The sequence below is a fragment of the Rhinoderma darwinii genome, chromosome 9, assembly GCF_050947455.1.
Source record: "Rhinoderma darwinii isolate aRhiDar2 chromosome 9, aRhiDar2.hap1, whole genome shotgun sequence".
In the NCBI taxonomy this organism is placed as follows: Eukaryota; Metazoa; Chordata; class Amphibia; order Anura; family Rhinodermatidae; genus Rhinoderma; species Rhinoderma darwinii.
In genome coordinates this window covers 62,057,052-62,075,966 of record NC_134695.1, presented here as the reverse complement: position 1 = coordinate 62,075,966, position 18,915 = coordinate 62,057,052, and the positions used below count along the sequence as shown (strand labels likewise).

The 18,915-nt window shown below is 44.3% G+C and overlaps 1 protein-coding gene across 7 annotated transcripts in view; it reads left to right on the top strand.

Annotated features, from left to right (window-relative positions):
* Positions 1-7,006: 7,006 nt before the first annotated feature.
* Positions 7,007-18,915, top strand: part of MAPK8IP1 (mitogen-activated protein kinase 8 interacting protein 1) — a 61,657-nt gene continuing 49,748 nt past the window's right edge. For all 7 annotated transcript variants that reach the window (XM_075837950.1, XM_075837955.1, XM_075837949.1 and 4 more), the window contains exon 1: positions 7,007-7,123. In XM_075837950.1, the coding sequence (XP_075694065.1) occupies positions 7,038-7,123 (86 nt within the window). In that variant the 5' untranslated portion in view covers positions 7,007-7,037. The remainder of the gene's footprint in view (positions 7,124-18,915) is intronic.

Sequence of the window (18,915 nt, the reverse complement as noted above, 5' to 3'; positions counted from 1 at the left end):
TGCAGTCAGGCGGGTAACGTTCTCCGGGCATTCACCAAACACAGACTCGTCCATCAGACTGCCAGAGAAGCGTCACTCCACGGAACACGTTTCCACTGCTCCAGAGTCCAGAGGCGGCTTTACACCCCTACACCCGACGCTTGGCATTGTGCTTGGTGATGTAAGGCTGGCATGCAGCTGCTCAGCCCCCATGTCATGAAGCTCCTGGTGCAAAGTTTTTGTGCAGATGTTGATACCAGAGGAGGTCTGTACTCTGCAGTTATTGTCAGCAGAGCGTTGGCGACTTTTATTCACTATGCGTCTCCGCACTCGGTGACCCCGCTCTGTAGCTTTACGTGGTCTGCACTTCGTGGCTGAGTTGCTGCGGTTCCTTCCACTTTACAATAATATCACTCACCGTTGATCACGGAATATCTAGGAGGGAAGAAATTTCAAGAACTGAATTTCAACGGTGGCGTCCTATTACAGGAACACGCTGGAAATCAGTGAGATCTTTAAAACAACCCATTCTGTCACAAATGTTTGTAAAGGCGACTGCATGGCGAGGCGCCAGATTTTATACACCTGTGCGAATGGGACTGAAGGAAACGCCTGAATTCAATGATTAAGAGGTGTCCCAATACTTTTGTCCATATGGTGTTTGTCCACGTCTCAATGATGGAAACGATCGTCACACACACACACAGGACAAGCTCGTGGACACCCATTCCCCTGAAATTTCTGAATTTCAATGCATATCATGACCAGGTTACTTAAATCTGAGCTGTCTGCGAAGCTGAAGATTAGGCCATATAGTGCTTGGGATATTCTTTGGATTTGGGGCAGGATCTAAAGGGACAATCTGCCCACATACATTATATGGATATACATAATACTACAGTGAGGCTGAATCTACAATATGAAATGACTTCAAGCAAGGCTAATTATATTTCTTTATAGTATTGCCACTAGGTGGCGATGTGCTCTGTAGAATTGACCTTACAGTATGGTTGCTTCGGGCAAGTAAAAACAGATAAGTAGAGGAAGTAGGGGGAGGATTCTTGGCCCCAGAGTAGAATTGTTACCAGGGCCCCTTGTAATTATATGGGGCTTTTGTGGATTATCCGTCAGAAAACACCCTCTTCACGATAATAAAGGTTTATTAGGGAATTGTTGTTCCTTCTGTTCCCTATTATGGGATAGGGCTTTTGAAAGAACCTGTCATGTTCCTTCTTTTAGCATATGATATATTAATCATATATAGTTATCCCATTTATGCTGCCGGCACAGAGGAAGGCACTATATTTTTGTTATACCTCTTTTCACCCCAAATTTTTTTTATATCTGGGTGTTTGTATGAGGGTTTCCATTTAAAAAAGGAAATGAAGGGTCACTCACCATTACAATGAATGAGATTTAAAGGGACACATCAGGCAAAACTCTCACTATGTGTTATGCCTTTATCAAGGCTTGAAGGGACGGGGCATGACACAGGAATTCTCTCTCTAAGGCTGTGTTCACACAGAGTTTTTTGCAGGAGGAAAATTCCTCCTGCAAAAACTGCTCCAGTAGGTTTTTGCACAGTCGTTTGACAAAAATTCATCAAAACACTTGTCGAGGTTTTTCTGACTGATTGAAATGGGGTTTTGGAGGCGGAAACCGCCTCAAGATGGGTCATGACGCTTCTTTTTACCGCGACGCGTTTTTTTTACTCGTGGTAAAAAAAACTCGTCCAACTCCCATTGAAATCAATGGGAGGCATTTTCGGGCGGTTTTTGAGGAGTTTTTTGGAGCGGTTTCCGTGTCAAAAAAAACTCATCAAAAAACTCTGTGTGAACAGGGCCTAATGCTTATTAAACCTGTGTCATGCACCGCCCCCAAGTTTTGCTCAGAGTGTTCATTTAACTCCCATTTACTTTAATGGAAAGTGTCTTCCGATTCACTCAGAAATTGACATGTGGGGCAGAATTTTATTCCGCAGCATGTCAATTGTATTTGAGTAAACGCTGCTTATTTGTTGCGGGTTTTCCCCATTGAATACAAATCCCGCAACAAATAGCAGTTGTTGCTTTTTTTGTGTTGTGTTCGCAGCGATTCCGCCGCAAAAAACACAACTCAGAAGAAAAAAAAAACACGTATACTTACCCAGATGTCTTTGTTCCTCCCTCCAGTGCGGCCTCCTGGGATGATGTTTCATCCCATGTGACCGCTGCAGCCAATCACAGGCTGCAACGGTCTCCTGGGATGAAACGGCTATGTGCTGCAGTTTTCCGCAGCGGGCATTGTGGGCGAGAAACTGCACCACAGTTGTTTGCAGTTTTTCGCCTGGAATTCCCGGCCGCGTCCAGGGCAGATACACTGCGTTCTTTTACGCAGCGTATCTGCCCAGTGTGAACTCCGCCTTATACTTATATTTGTTCGGTAATAGGGTTAGATTGTGTGTCAAGGGCACATGGGACGCTGTCCGTTCAGCTGACTGACTGACTTGGCGTACAGCGGTGTTATGTCGCTTTTTTTCTAAATTGGGTTTATATAAACTGCAGCGCTAAAACCAAAAACAATATTTAATAAAACGATATTAGAAGAATTCTTAGTATGCCAAAGCACCTACATTACATAAAAATGTTTTCATAGCCCCTTCGTGTATAAAATGGGTGTAAACCGTAGAGATGTGGGGAGACTTGCACAACCGGTGCAATCTGAAGAGAAATCACCCTATCAGGACGAGGGTGAACACAATTAAATCTATATATTTTTGGGATATGTTATTTTGAGATACATTATTTTGATGGACTATAATTTAATAGTTACATTCAGGCATAACTCCAGTTTGATGTCTGGCTCAAATTGCACAAATCGAGTTCTAAATAGGTCCACAATTCTGTGCTGATTTATTTTTTTTTATGTTTTCATAGCGGTTGTAGCACAGTTTTTCCTGATACAGATCTCCAAATCTCCTGCATTAGATAAATGGTAAAATTGTGGTTGTCTGCAGCCACCACTAGAGGGAGCTTACTGCATACTGTTTTATATATTCATTCAATAACAACACATTATGCCTTGAGCTCCCCCTAGTGGTGGCTGCAGACAGATAGAATCTTATAATTTATCTATGCAGGAGATTTGGAGCTCTGTATCAGAAAAAAACAAAAGTTTCGACCTCTATGAAGATAAATTGTGAAATTAATCCACACAGAGTGTTGAACCTAAAAACAAAATGGGGTTAAAAGGTGGAGATTTAATTCTAGGAGCATTTCTAGTCCACTATAGAATAATAACCTGAATAGGTACATTTATTTTTAGTCTTTTATTCTCATATTATACATAGGGGGCAGTATTGTAGTAGTTGGTGCTGAAGTAGCTAGACATAATTGAAGTTTACCAGTCCCTTGGCTCTATGAACTGTATAGAGAAGTTGTGTTTACCCTCCCCCTCCGTATATTCCACAAAAGGGGGTAATATTGGGTACAGGAGAAAACGCATCGATTTGGTTTAGGGAATGACATCCAAAGGCATGATGAGTGACATTCAGAATAAAAACATAAGAATATTCTTAATAAAATGTCTTTACTGTTTTAGTAATAGCTGTTTACTGATCCATTGCTGGTGACTGTCCTTTAAACACTATACATCTATATTCTGAAGAAGTGGACGGTTCTTTAGAGTCTTTATAATGGCACATCTTTCTACAGTGGAGGGGTTCACATAACTTGTGACTTGAGGCCTGGAGAAATGAGCAACTTTGCATGTGTGTAAATTCTACACCGGCCGTGTGTAAATATGAGGCAGTTTGTACCATAAATGTCTTTTAAACGGCCCGTTATTGTGTCTCGTGTGTTACTCCGTTGTTATTGAAGTCATAAGAAATACAAATGAAGACATTAAAGAGGTTTTCACAGTATTTAGGGCATATCCACAGGATTTTCACTAAAGGTCTATAGGTTGGGGTGCCCCCTCCGGGACACTTATCAGGGGAAAGGTGGTCAACTGCTAGATGTAGTCGTCACTGCATCCAGGTGGAGATTGAAAGAGTTTGTCCGGGCACAGGGCGGTTTTTAATACTGTTGACCTATCCACAGGATAGGTCATCAGTATATGATCGGTGGGGGTCCGACACCCGGACCCTGCACTGGATGTCAATGCTGGAAGCAGATGGCTCCAGTCACAGTATAGCGGCCGTCCAAGTGAATGGGAGCAAAGTTGCTGTATGGCCGCTATACGGTGTACGGAGCCGTCTACGTCTGACGCCAGCCACTGCATAACATCCGATGCCCAGAGGCAGCCCGAACAGCTGATCGCTGCGGGGCCTGGGTGTCGGACCCCACGGATCTTATACTGAAACATAGGCACGTCAACAGGAACCCCCTGCCTGTGCCGCTCGCGTCATTCTCCTCCCTCCCTGCACCTACTAAAAAAAATCTCCCTGTGCCCGAACAAACCCTTTAAGTCTCTGAGAGTTACGCAAACCGCAACCAAGCAGGCCACTCAACCTGGCAGAATGGTGATCAAGGGACCCCTGTTATACCGCTAGATCATAGTCCAGGGGGTGGGTCTGGCATCTGAAACCCCTATGATCAGCTGGTATTACAGCCAGACATACAAATAAATGGCTATCCATATAATACATGGATGGGCCAGGTCCTCCAGAGTGGGATCCTCTGATACTTAGTGACACTGGCTCATAGAAGGGGGTCTTGAGTGGAAAACCCCCTTTGTGATGTGGTTTTAGTGATACAGCACCATTTAAAGAGAATCTGTCACTAGGTCATATAAATTGAACTGGTTAACTGACCTGAATAGCGCCGTCTCCCTCATTCCAGCGCTGCTTTAATTATTTTTTCCCTGGATCCCCCCATTCAAATATATGGCCCACTGTGGTGTTGGCTCCCTCTATGCTAATTTGCTGTAGTTAGCCAACAGGGTGTGAATTACCCTCAAGCTGTCTTGCGCTGATTGTTCAGCATCAGAGGCAGGGAAGCTAGCTCCACCCCGTGGGCTAACTACAGCAAATTAGAATATAGGGACCCAACAAAACAGTGGGCAGTATTTCTGGAATAAGTGGGTCCAGAAAAAAAAAAGAAACCGGAGTCAGGGAGACGGCGCTATTCAGGTCAGTAAACCAGATAAACATAAACTTATGACCTAGTGACCGGTCGTCTTTAAGGAATTACTATATATGCAGTCTTCTCAACATAGGCTCACTGTAAAGCAATGAAATGATCATTAGAAAAAAAGCTACAAATATGAAAATTACCAGATTATATTTAAAGGGGAACTCTATAGTTATTTACTATATTTGCTTTACACACGTGTTATTACTAAATGTATCCTATGTATCGCTGTTTATTCCAGAAGGAAGCAATGTGTATGTTCCCTCTAGTGCAGCCTGCGCAGGAGGCCATGTTTACAATGAGCGTTTTCCTTGCGTTATTACTGCAGCGAGCACATGTTTTCGGATAGTGAACAGCATTCTCATCTATTACCCAGACTGACTTGTGCACTGGAGGACCCGGCAGGCCCGTTCTTACGTTGACAGCTGATTGATTTTAGTAAAACGATGTAATGCTTCCTTTGCCCTGTTGTGGCGCTGCAGAAGAAGTTTACCTTTGGTGCCGGGTTCCCCCCACAGCTTACGGGTGATCGCTGAGGGTCCCAGCAGCAGGATAACTTATGATCAGTCTATCATCTGGGGACCCTTCTAACAAAAAAGTATTGTCCAAAGCAGACCACCTCTTTTCCTGCATAGTAATATCTGTCTCTTACTAGGCCAGATTCAGACGAACGTGTGACGTGAAAAATGTGAAGTTTTTCACGTCCGAAATGCCCCCAATGCGGGTTACGTTTTCACGGATCCCCATAGACTTGAGTCTATGGAGGGATCTGTGAAAACGGAAGAAAATAGGACAAGTTCTATTTTTCAACGGACCCTTCACATTGTAAGGGTATGTTCACACTACAGCGTCCGTAACGGGCGAAATTGCGGGGCTGTTTTCAGGAGAAAACAGCCCCGTCATTTCAGCCGTAACGGCATGTGCAGGCGCTTGAACGCCGCGTCCATTACGGACGTAATTGGCGCCGCTTTTCATTTGAGTCAATGAATAACGGCTCCAATTACGCCCCAAGAAGTGACAGGTCACTTCTTTGACGCGGGCGTCTATTTACGTGCCGTCTTTTGACAGCGGCGCGTAAATATACGCCTCGTGTGAACAGACAAACGTCTGCCCATTGCTTTCAATGGGCAGATGTTTGTCAACGCGTTCAAGCCGTAATTTCGGACGTAATTCGGGGGTTAATACGCCCGATTTACGTCCGTAATTTGTGTGTGTGTGTGTGTGTGTGTGAACATACCCTAATACATGCGACCGTGTGACTCCTGTTTTAACGGACGTACTCTACATTCATCTGAATTCGGCCTTCGTGTTCTGGACAACCCTTTCCATGTAGGAGAGCAGCTGTTGTAGAAACTGTAATAACAGCCACCCAGCTTTCCTAGGACCAGATAATGGCTGAATTAAATTTTTAATAGACAAGGCAGAAAAACTCAATGATTTCCATAGGCCTACACGGGGACTTTGGCCGTGACACAGGTTGCGCTACTAACAATCACATCGATTGCCCCTGCATGCGTCACGAATAATTAGTGAATGTGGCTGAATTGCGACCCGACAGTCTCAAATAATCCAAACCTGCTCGATTTTTTTTTGCTTTTTTGAATTAATTTTTTATTTTTTTTTTCCAACGGTCGGGTCGCAATGCAGCCACGTTCACTTACATTACGTGCGAGGCATGCAGGGCAAACCGCGATGTTTGCTGTGTCGCTGCCAAAGTTGTGTTGCTGTGAGATGGGGGGGGGGGGATGTGACTAGAGCTCATTCCTCCTTCTGATATAGTATATTGTAGTATATGTGTTATCTCCTCCACCCACCTGTCATTCTCATTCTCTCCTCTCAACCTGGTCCTCCTCCTCTGCTACCTGTCAGCATCTCCCTCCCCCTCCTCCGCTCCCCCCTCCTCCCTCTCCCCTCTCCCTGTTCAGGGCTGAGCATCTCAGAGACAGAATGGCGGAGAGAGAAAAGGCAAGCACTACTCCAGCCAGCTCCTCTCCCTTCCTGGGGCTGCACCTGGCATCACCCCCACATTTCAGGTACCCTTTATGCCCAATGGGCTATGAGATCTGCTCTCCTTGGGGGGGCTGCCTATTCTGCAAACACCTCCTGTGCTCGGTCTCCTGTGTACACTGCTTCTATGCAATGAGATGGAAATAAACATTTCACCATTGCATCTATCTATCTATCTAATTTTGCTTCCATCATAGAGCCAATGTTGTTTATATCTCAGCATCCAGCGGTTATATATTTGGGTGGGGTATTTATGTACAGTTTTTAGGCGGGGGTATGGGGTTGCATGCACGGCAGCAGCATAGAAGGGGTTAAATAGATCCGGTTGGTGTATCATGGCATCCTGTGTATATCAATTGTAGACTAACAGGTGGGGGGGGGGCGTAAGGGCAGAATATAGGAGGCCTGCCAAGTGAATGATGGAGGCGAGGGCAGGTACATGAAGTCACTGGAGGTTAGAGTGCCCCTGCCTAAAATATGGCAGAGCGGTAGGGTTCAAGTCCGAGCGATTTTTGCACTGGCCCCTCCCCTTAGATTATGGAACGTTGGTCTGATACGTTAGTTCGATTTCAATTTTACGCTCACAACGTTTTTATTGACCCACATAGGATATTATTGGTCTATTGTTTTTGAGGCTGCTGTAGAATTTTCGGGTCCGTTATTAGATTTCAGTTTGGTCAGGAGGAAAATTGATCGCTCTGAACGCCATATCACGGTCGGATGGACCGAATTATCTGCACATCTATGGCCGTTCTTATATCCTATTTCCTGCGGGAATCCGCCACGGTGTCCATGCTCATTATTTCCCAGGCTGTCGTGTGTCCTTCAATGGATATTTTCCAGTTGTGATTTCCTGACATTAGTATTCAGCAGCAGCAGCCGCGTACAGCTCACAGGATCGGAGAGGATTCTCATTACATCTTGGGTTACATTGTACCTCCTTTAGCTGTATGACGTATTATACCTTTAATTCTGGGGGCACTTGGACTTGAGGTTATGCTCCTGCAATACTGACCTACATATCAATATTTTTAAATAGGGGAACTAATAATCCCAGCATGCACAGACAAGATCTCTGCGGCTTGTATTTCCGATTCCTGGTGGATGTCTGTTGGGTCTATTATGTTGGTATAAGCGACTTGGGTTGTTGTTTTTATTTGAATTAATGATTCCAGCGTGTTCTGGGACTTGTAGTTCTACCCATGCTTTACGGCCACATTATGTAGTATTTATTGATTTCCAGTTGCTTATTATCACCAACATACTCCGCAGCAATGTACACAGATTGTCATCACATCTGTCCACTAATAGAGCTCATATATATATATATATATATATATATATATATATATATATATATATATATACACTGATGGGTGTCTGCAGGGTACATGTCTCATGATTCTTAAGGTTTAAGCAGGCTGGTGGAGATGTGGTTCCCATGGTGGTTCATGTTGGCATAGTCTAATAATCACTGCATGCCATTACATGGAATGCTGGGAGTTGTAGTACCACCGCAGATAAGAGCCACAGACCGCTCTGTAGGGAAGGATGAATACAGTCTGCACCTAAATTTCCTATATTATAGAACTAAAAGTTGTAGGATATTACTGGGACTTGTAGTTCCACCCCTATTAATGGCCCACAGACTAACCGTTTCAACTCCGATATTTCTCATGTTTTTGCACAAGCAATATGTCAATTTATTTATGACTTGCTGGGACTTGTAGTCCCATTCTATCAAAAGACTCTTGCCGTGTCCACATGGTGCATCTGTCTGCTATAGTAGCTATCCTGAATGCTCAATCAGTGGTTTAGATGAAAATATGGGACTACTAATACCAACAGGTTCTGACATGGCGCGCTGGGACTGGTAGTTCTACCCAGACTGATGAGCGCAGGCGTACCTGCTTCTGCTCTGGTGTGTGCCCACCATGCAGCTGTCTGCTGGAGCAGGGTCCATGCCTTGGTGCTGCAGGCGGTGGATGTGAGCGGTGTACCAGCTCTTGGTATGAGGGCGCCTGCGGCTCTGCTGTCACACGGGCTCTGTTGATCGCTTCCTTGCTGGATGAATGCTTTTCACTAGGAGTTACTGCAGCCTGACTGGGCTCAGCAATAGAGCAATTAAAAGAGTCTGTGATAATGACCAGCAGCTCCGGCAGAAGATAATGATCCGGGCAGAACCTCGTCCTGGGGGGTCATTACAAGATCACTGCACGGGCACAGGGAGACCATAATGGAGAAATTGGAGACTGAGCCTGTGATACTGCTCACATTAGGGAATCCATAGGCCACTGCAGAGCCCTGTGCAAGAATCACATGTGGGCTCCCCTTCTAGCCCCTACAGTACACCTCCATTATGGTCCCGTAACAGTGGCGGTAGGAGACCAGCGGGGGTAGAGGTGCATTGACTTAGTTGCTTCTTCAACTATCGTTACCTTTAAACAAGGTGGAATCAAGCGGAACTAATGAGTATACGCGCTAAAATACTTATTAGGCAGAAGGTATGAGTGAGCGAGCGCAGTATGGCCATATTTATGACGCCCACAGAGCATTAAAGGGCTAGATCCCAAAAGGCCCTTTTATATGGGCTATTGATTGGGTGAACGAGTATTTATACGAACGCTCGTTCACGATTATTTCAATGTGTAAACAGGGTAAAAATCAGCCAATGAACGACCAAAAGCTTGATCATCGGCTGATCGGATCGCTCGCCCCCATACATTCCTGATCATTGCTGCTTGTAAAGGGAGCAAACAAGCGCCGAGCAACGAGCTGCCTCGTTCATCGGCGCTTATTTTCACTGAACATATCGGGCCGTGTAATAGGAGATTTAGGCTGGTTTTAGATGGCTGTAAAAGGGCCGCAGGAACCGAACTCCCTGCGGTTCCCTGTGAACTCAACTTAGATCGCATCTTTTATGCTGCCAAAAAAATGGTCGCTGGTCGGCAGCACTTCTCACTGTGTAAACAATGTGCTGACATGATGTATGGTGACAAATGGTCATAGTAGTGATCGTTTGTCCTCAATCTAAACCTTCATTGCTCCGAGTGAAGGAAGCAAACGAGCGCCGATCCACAAACTGTATTGTCAAACGGCGCTCGTTTTAAAGGTGGTAAAAATGGGCCATATCTGCCCACGTAAAACCACCTAAGAATGGCATCGCTCCTCAGTACCCCTTAATTGCAAAGATTGTGGGCCCCTGGAAGCCCCTAGGATACATAGATCACCCATGAGGAAGGACAGAGCAGGTGTATATAATATGGAGACTTGTCAGTGTCCGGTGTCCAAATGTGTCTGTTTTGCAAATATAGTGGCTGGAAATTCACATTGCAAATTGGCATAAAATGTACCTCTGCTTTTCCTAGACAGATTTGGCAAATTTAAAGGGGATTTTTTGGAAATATGTAAATAAGGCTAAACAGAGAACAAATAGACATGCTTGTGTATAAATACAGACCCCGTATGACACCATATAGCTGAGGCATTCTCCCTTAGAAGCAATGTGTCTAGGGGAGAACATGGCGTCCGATGGAACATGCCGCCATTTGTTTTCTTAAGTATTATGTATGAATTTGTGAGAAAAAAATAATCTGTATGCCTCCGTATGAAATCAGAGACTCCTGACTCCTATGGGTGCCGTATTACGGTTCTGTGCAACTCGAAGCATGTATGAAAACAAGTCATGTGCATGAGGCAAACACGACCGTAATTTTCATCCGTAATTACGAACCGTAGTTACGGACCCATTCATTTGTATTGGCCACGGACACGTGTCAGTATTTTTACAGATCGGTGTCTGTGCTGAAAAAATGATAGAACCTGTCTGATACTTGTCGGTAATTACGGCACAGACTCTCCCATAGAAGCCTATAGGCGTTTCTGTAAATACGGACGGCTACAGATTTGCATCCGTAAACCGTCTGTATTTACAGAAGCTTTGCTATGCAACATGTTAGTGACATTTGCAGCCTCCCTATTTTTTTTTTACGGATCCGTATATACGGATCAAATACAGATGCACTACGGACCGGATTTGCGGATACTGTTCTGTATATACAGAAAAGTTATGGATGACTACAGATCCGTATTTACGGACAGTATTTACAGATAGATGAAACTACGGTCGTGTGCATGGGGCCTAAGGCCTCATGCACACGGCCGTGCCCGTGATCACGACCCGCGATTGTGGGCACAGCCGGCCGCAGCCCGCGTTTTCGGGCCGTTCTCCCATACAATGTGGGGGAGCACGGCCCGTAAAGTACGAAAAGTAGGACATGCTCCATAATTCCCGACACAGTTGTACGGCATGGACACCTGTCCGTAGCGATACGGAAAGGTGTCCGAGCCCAATAGAACCGAAGGGGTCCGTAATTGCGGACCGTATTACTGTCCGCAACTACGGAGATTTTTTACGGTCGTGTGCTAAGAGCTCAGATATCTTGTTTGTTTATGTCTTGTCCATAAGGGTGTCCATACGTATTAGATGAAAGTTGGCTGAAACTGCCGACTAATGTGCATGGGGTTCCACCTACTCTTTCCTGACGGCAGATGTCAAAGGAAAAAGAATCGGGCATGTTGGATTTCTACATTCCCGGTCCTTTTGTTGCCGCAGAAGATAAGCAACTGCCGAAGAAGTCTGGTGGTGGCTTATCTCTTCCCCCATTCAAAACACTAAGCATGTATGTATATGGGGGTCGGTCGGCGCGTTCGGCCAACTGCTATATAAAGAGTAAGGCCCCATGTACATAAACGTGTTTTTGTGGCCGCAATTCACCTGCAAATCTGCGGGTGAATTGCGGTCCCATTTATTTCTATGGGTCCGTGCACACAACCGTGGTTTCCATGGTCCGTGCATTGCCCGGGAGCCTGGACCACAAAAAGATAGGACGTGTCTTATTATAGCCATATTTTGTGGTCCAGGCTCATTGAAATAAATGCATCCGGCCATGTGCACAGCCCGTGATTTGCGGGCCGTGCGCATCACTGTGGTCGTGTGCATGAGCCCTTAGGGCTGTTTAAAACACATCATTTTGCCAGTCCATGTGTATTTTACCTGTATGGCTGTTTTCACGCCGATTTTGTAGCTGAAATCCGCAAAAAAAATGGGTTCAAGTCAATGGACATTTCAGATTTTTCCGTCTGAGATAATAAGTGACATGTTACATGAAACCTCATCGAGAAGTCACATGCGGACGAGCTCCATTGAATGAGACTCATCCACGTGCGGATCAGTTTCATCTCCGGCAAATCCACAATGCAGTTTTCCCACAGAAAAATCTGTTGTGTGAACATACCCAAATTAGAGAATCCAGGCTATGTCAACATTTGAGAGTGATTTATTTATATATATATATATATATATATATATATATATATATATATATATATATATATATATATTAGTGTGTATGTATGTGTGTGTATATATAGTTATATATAATATTCAAAAATGGCGACCGCACTCTGCGAACACTAATGCCACCTAAACACTATAAAAAGAAATGCATTGCTGCTGAATCTACTTACAATGGTGAGGTTCTCAGCACACATTTTGATCAAATTCTCCCTAAAGGTAAAAGTGTGACCAAGACTTTCACGCAACTTGCATTTGACTTTGTCTCCATGTTTCTCCAGTGTTAAAAAGTGTAAGCAGAACTTGTCCCCCATTATTTTGTGTATTGCGGAGAATAACGGGCCTAGGGGCTACTGACCCGATACATAGGAAAGCTGTAGACTGAATGGCTATCTTCCTCGACTCCTCCTAAATATTTACGCGTTTATCCCAGCTTATCGGCATATTGTTTCAATGTGGAATGGGATTAAAAGCTGCCATATACATCTGGTGCCGCTTATCTTCCAGGGTAACATAGGATCTGACAGGTTAAAGCCCAACCCGTCAAACCATTGCGTCCCCTGAAGGGAGAAGTATGGGGACAATAAGGCAGTGTTTTTTTTTTTAAACTTGTTTTATTGAACAATATACAAACCATGCACAGTTCAAATACACATGAATACAAGAACATACCATATACTGCTTGGGTTACATATCGCAGTACATCCTTCAATGATGGTAATACAAATAGTCAATGAAATCACATAAACGCTAAACAGTATCATGCGTTAACATTATGTTTCTGATGTCAATAAACCTTTGTGAGTCATATAATGTTTGTGAAGAGTCACACCAGGGTCCCCAAACCTTAATGAACTTATGTTCACACCCTCTATTCTTGTATACAATTTTTGCATATGGTAGCATGGAGTTTACCAAAGCCTTCCATTGTGAAATGGAAGGCGGTCTCGGACCCATCCATCTGAGAGCGATTGCCTTTCGTGCCGGGAACAATACTTCCCTCAAAAATATTCTAGTGTGATGGGTCCAGATACAATTCCAAATCAGCATACCAGTGGCTCAAGGGGTACCGGCATCTGCAGTATATCAGATACCAATGCTATCACATCCGTCCAAAAAGATAAGATCCTGGGGCATGCCCAGATCATATGCCAAAAATCCGCTCTAGAGACTCCACATCTATGACACTCAGTGGTCGGATATCTACCCATCTTATGCATTCGTATTGGAGTCAGGTAACTCTGATGAGTAATAAATAACTGTGTCATCTTGTTGTTGGCGGCAGGTGAGACTAGTGTATGTGAATTTAACATTTCTAACCATATATCAGTGGTTATTTCCGGAATTAACTCCCGCCATCTCATTTCTACGACCAACGGTGTCGCTTTTAATCTAGCTTGTATGAGGAATGAGTAGATTACCGAGATTAGGCCCCTAGGTCCCTGGGACCTAAAAATACCAATAAGAGGAAACTCTGAGATATTCTCAGTGCCAGGCGGGTATTGAGTCTGCAAGGAATGCGTAACTGCAGGAATTTAAAGAAGAACTTTCTGGGTATATCAAAATCCAACTGTAGTTGCTCAAAAGACTTCACACTCCCATCAATATACATATCCCCAATTTGTTCAATCCCACGTAGCGGCCAAAACTGAGAGTCCAGAGTATCTGTAACATGAGGCAGAGACGGGTTTTGCCACAAGGGAGTTTCAGCTATGATATCCACAAAATTGAGTAATTTCTTAGCAGCTAACCACATCTGCGCCGCCACCCTATGTAGGGGGAGTTAGCTTCTAAACATAGACGTTGAACCCTCTAACACCGGCCATAGATGTGGCACCTCCAGGTAAGACGCTAGATATTGATCACGATTAGGGAGGACCTCCAGCTCGGTCCAGGCAGTAAGATATCTAAGCTGTCCCGCCAGGTAATATAAATAGAGATCAGGGAGAGAAGTTCCGCCCAAGGCCTTGGGTCTCTGTAGTGTACTGAGTTTAAGCTTCGACCTGGTATTTCCCCATATAAAGGATGGAAACATAGCATGTACACTTTTAAAAAAGGACATTGGTACAGGCACTTCTGCATGCTCCAACATGTATAGGCATTTAGGGAGTATAATCATTTTTATAAGGTTAATACGGCCCGAGACAGCCAGGGGCAGTGAGCTCCACAGCTTAAATTTGGCCTTAATGTAGTCTAGCAATGGTTTTATATTGTTATCGAAATCTGAGCCATGGAGTCTGCCAATCATAATCCCAAGATATTTAAAGCTATCAGTCACCTTTAGTCCGCACTCTGTAGGCCCCCAGCCCTGGTCCCGTAGTGGCATAAAGTGCGATTTGTCCCAGTTTATCCGTAGGCCAGAAAATCCACCGAATTCATCAATCAAGTTGATGGCTATGGGCAAAGATTCTTTGGGTTGTTGCATAAAGAGGACCATGTCATCGGCATAAAGGCCTATTTTATCTGTTCTCCCCCCAAATTGAACCCCTTGGTACAGGCTGTCCTGGCGTATAAGTAATGCCAAGGGCTCTATAGACATATTGAATAGTAATGGAGATAACGGGCAGCCCTGCCGTGTGCCTCTGGCAAGTTGGAAATACGGGGATAAGACACCATTAACCAGGATTTTTGCCCTAGGGGATTTATATAGTATAGAGACCCACTGTATAAATTTAGGCCCAAAGCCAAATCTACGCAATACCTCCAGCAAATACGGCCATTCAATTGAGTCGAACGCTTTGGCGGCGTCCAGTGAGGCTATCCCACAGTCCTTGTCCAGGGCTATACCCAATAAGGCAGTCTTTATACACATTCGTCGAGCATGGGTGGGCAAGAGAAGATGAAAAAGATAAAAACACAACCAAAAATAAAGGGTCAACAGGGTCTGGCTGAGCCAAGACATAATAGATTATCAGTAGTTACCACCGAAAACTGCATGATCCACCGCTAAAACTCGTGTCTATGGGCAGTTTTAGTCCTTAAGTCCAGTTTTACAAGATTATTTTTATTCTATGTTTGCGTTTCCTCCTATTTTTTTGAATGAACCATTTCTTTTTTGCCTTTTTGTTTTTTCCAACAATGTGTGATATCAGGAGGTAAAGGCCTAAGCAGCAAGACATATGCAAGGAAGATTAAATTAGTAGTGTCTGCTGTGTAGGTGGCATAAATAATAGTTATCTAAGTGTTTGTGTTTTGCAGTGTATGTTAGGTTAATATGTAGGTTTGTATATTGGGTGGTGGGGGAGGGGTGGTTGACAGTTTTAATTGCTAGAGATTGTGTAACACATAAAGAATGTTTCCCCCTAAAAGTATTGGGGCACTTGTCGGTGTCATTCTAGACTTGTAAGCAGAACGCGCGCGCACCACACCACACATGCTGCTAGTTTTTTACGTTTTTCTTCATGTCCAACAGTGGAGAAGTTATCGGCACAAATATACGTATATATTTTGTGTTCTTCTCGCTGTAAGGCCTGGCACATACGGCAGAGACGTGTGCAGGAGGCTGTACAGTGGCACACGCAGTCCCCTGCCGCTCAGTGCTACAGAGCCGCAAGTACTTAGTCTGCCATCATATGTCTGAGATATTCTCCCCTAGATAGTCTCTTCTAGATGCTGCATTTGTACATTGGTTTTTATGGCCGCAGGACCTGGACCCAGGACTAATGTACACAGTTTAAATCCTCGTAGGGTTCTACGGAGATCTACGTTTTGTTAATAGGAATCACAGGCAGTCCGGTTCTTGCGGCATTATTACAGCCATCTAAAACCAGCCTAAAGGTCCTAATACACGGTCCGATATGGCCTGTGAAAACGAGCGCCAATCAACGAAGCAGCTTGTTGATCGGCGGCGCTCGTTGGCTCCTTTCGCAAGGAGCAATGATCAGGAATGTATAGGGAGGAGCGATACGATCAGCCGATCAAGCTTTTGGTCGTTCAGGCCCCTTTTTTATGACGTATATATTAAACGAATAGCGTTATAGCGTATAGGTGATGGGTGATCCATCACCCATAGACTATAATGGTATCTGTTTAACGGATACTTCATGAAAAACTATTGAGACGCTCATGACTTATACGTTTAACTGACGCCATGTAGTCACTTATAGGCTACCATGTAAAAAAAAATTATACATTTAATATACTTTTTTTTTTACTGGTCCCTGTGGGATGGAATAGCATAGTGTTATGTTGGTATGTCTTGGATGGGTGATTTCAGGTGGATGCTGACTGTAATGTTATTGAATGGGATGAGTGACGAATGGCGCGTGAGGAAGTCCAGGAACGCGTCTAATGACACAACCTCTTCATAGTTGTGGGTGGATCTCGCCGATTTCAGTGGGACCGCCCAACAATCTACCCGACTAGGGGGAGCGAACCAAAGTCAGATTTATTCAACTCTCATTGAACTCGTCTTCTGTCGAGGGCAGGATTGAGCACTGGCATACCGTAGGTATTTTACAGCGGCTTGTCCCCTGCCGCTATGGCGGTAAGCATCCATGCTCAGGTGATCCAACCAGATTGTTGTCGGCCATACTCTCCGCTATCTAGATTGTATAGCCAGCTTTAGACTCCATTTTAATGGCTTTAAAGGAAAACGCTGGTAAAAAAAAATATTCCCATTGTAATTATTTATCAGACTCCTAGTGAATCATTTTTGCAACCACTGTACTTGCTCGGTGGGGCCCAAATAGTGCTGGGCAGTTGCCTAGAATCCGGGCCCGCTCCCTGTGGGTGACCACTGAATCTTCATGTAGACATCAAGAGAGACATTCACTATAAAGCAAATGGGTTGGCGGCGCACATAAGGTGTGTTATACTATAATGTCCACATCCCTGTATTACATAAGGGTTAATATGGCCGCCGGTCGCCAGTGTGGTAACATAGATAGTCATAGAATTTATTTTTATTTTAATGTTGCTGTTTTGATGAGGGTGGAACTGGGGATCCGACGAGAGAGAAATGCTCTCCCTGCAGCGGTATTCTTCTTCATTTGTATCTAGACAGTGAGAACACTAGTGACATGAGATGTGCGCAGCGCTCGGAGTAGATTACCTCTCTGGAGGAGAAGAATTGAGTGACCTACTTCCAATATGACGCTATGAGGAGATGTAGGGACACTATACCAAGCAGCGGGGAGGTCCCTGACTTAGATTTTAGATTATTTTCAAGAATCATGTTAGAAATGTAAGTTAAGGCTAGGACGAGGTCATTATGTCTTTATGGATCCTGGGTCTCGCAGGGACTCCTTTCACGTATCTATGCTTGGCGGGAGCCATTGTTCAATCGTTGTGACCCAGTCCCTGCCCAATGTCAAGCGAGTTGTGGTTAAAGTGTATCTGTCGTTTTTGCCATAAATCAGTAAGACACATTATTACATGGAATACCAGCAATATATCTGATTAGGGGAAAATTAATCTTCCTCACTGTCCAGCAGCCTCCTCTTTACCTGTCTGCAGGATCTCTGTAAATGTTCAGAACCCTCCCAGACAAAAAAAAAATACATATAAAATTTGTCTGGTGTAATATAATACATAGAATACAGGAAGGAGGGAGAGGAGGGAGATGCAGCTGCAGATTCTCACGCATTGTTTCAGTAAAACAACATTAAGGGGGAGGGGAGGCACCTGATTGGCTTTTACGCCAGGAAGAGCCCGCCCACTAAGCAAGCATGGCGAGAGAAAATTAATTTACAGAAACCGAGAAAACAAAGGGGAAATACCCAAATTCTGCACGTTAGACATTTCTGGCTGCCCAGGCAAAGTTATAGGGGGTGCAGAGTTGGCAGCCACTCTAGGGCTTGAGGGGAAAGGCCCATCTGCCACATGTAAAGACACAAGTATAAGGCCTAATACACATGAGCCTGTTTTTTGTCCATGTGCTCTCCGTAATTTTGTGGATAGAAGACAGACCATTCATTTATATGGCCCCATGCCCACGACCGTGTTGATGGATCCGTGTGGGGGCCGCGAGTCCGGCCGCAAAAACTCATGTAATTTTGCAGGACGTATTTGCGGATTATTTAACATACGCAGGAAGTTGGGACAAACCCGCTGACATCAATTCCAGCCTTCGTTTTTTTGCGGATCCTTGATTACCGATGACACACGGATGCACTACGGAAAGTTTTTTGCAGACGAATGGACCACAAATATAGACAACGGATCCGTGGTTTTACGGATCGCAAAATTACCACGGTGGTGTGCATTAGGCCTTATGCAGTAAATGGCACGTGGTAGGTGGGGGGCCGTTACAAATTTTTATAGCGGATGATAGTGAAGCTTTTTTAATACTGACCTAAAGTCAAACAGGATAAAACTAGACCACACAGGCAGAAACTGCGTAAAATTTATCACAATGTTTCACGCTGTATATGTTGGACACTTTTCCCTTCTTTACACCACCTCTTACCTAATATACTTTACACCAATATTTCACTGCAAAAAATGGCGCACGTCGTTGAT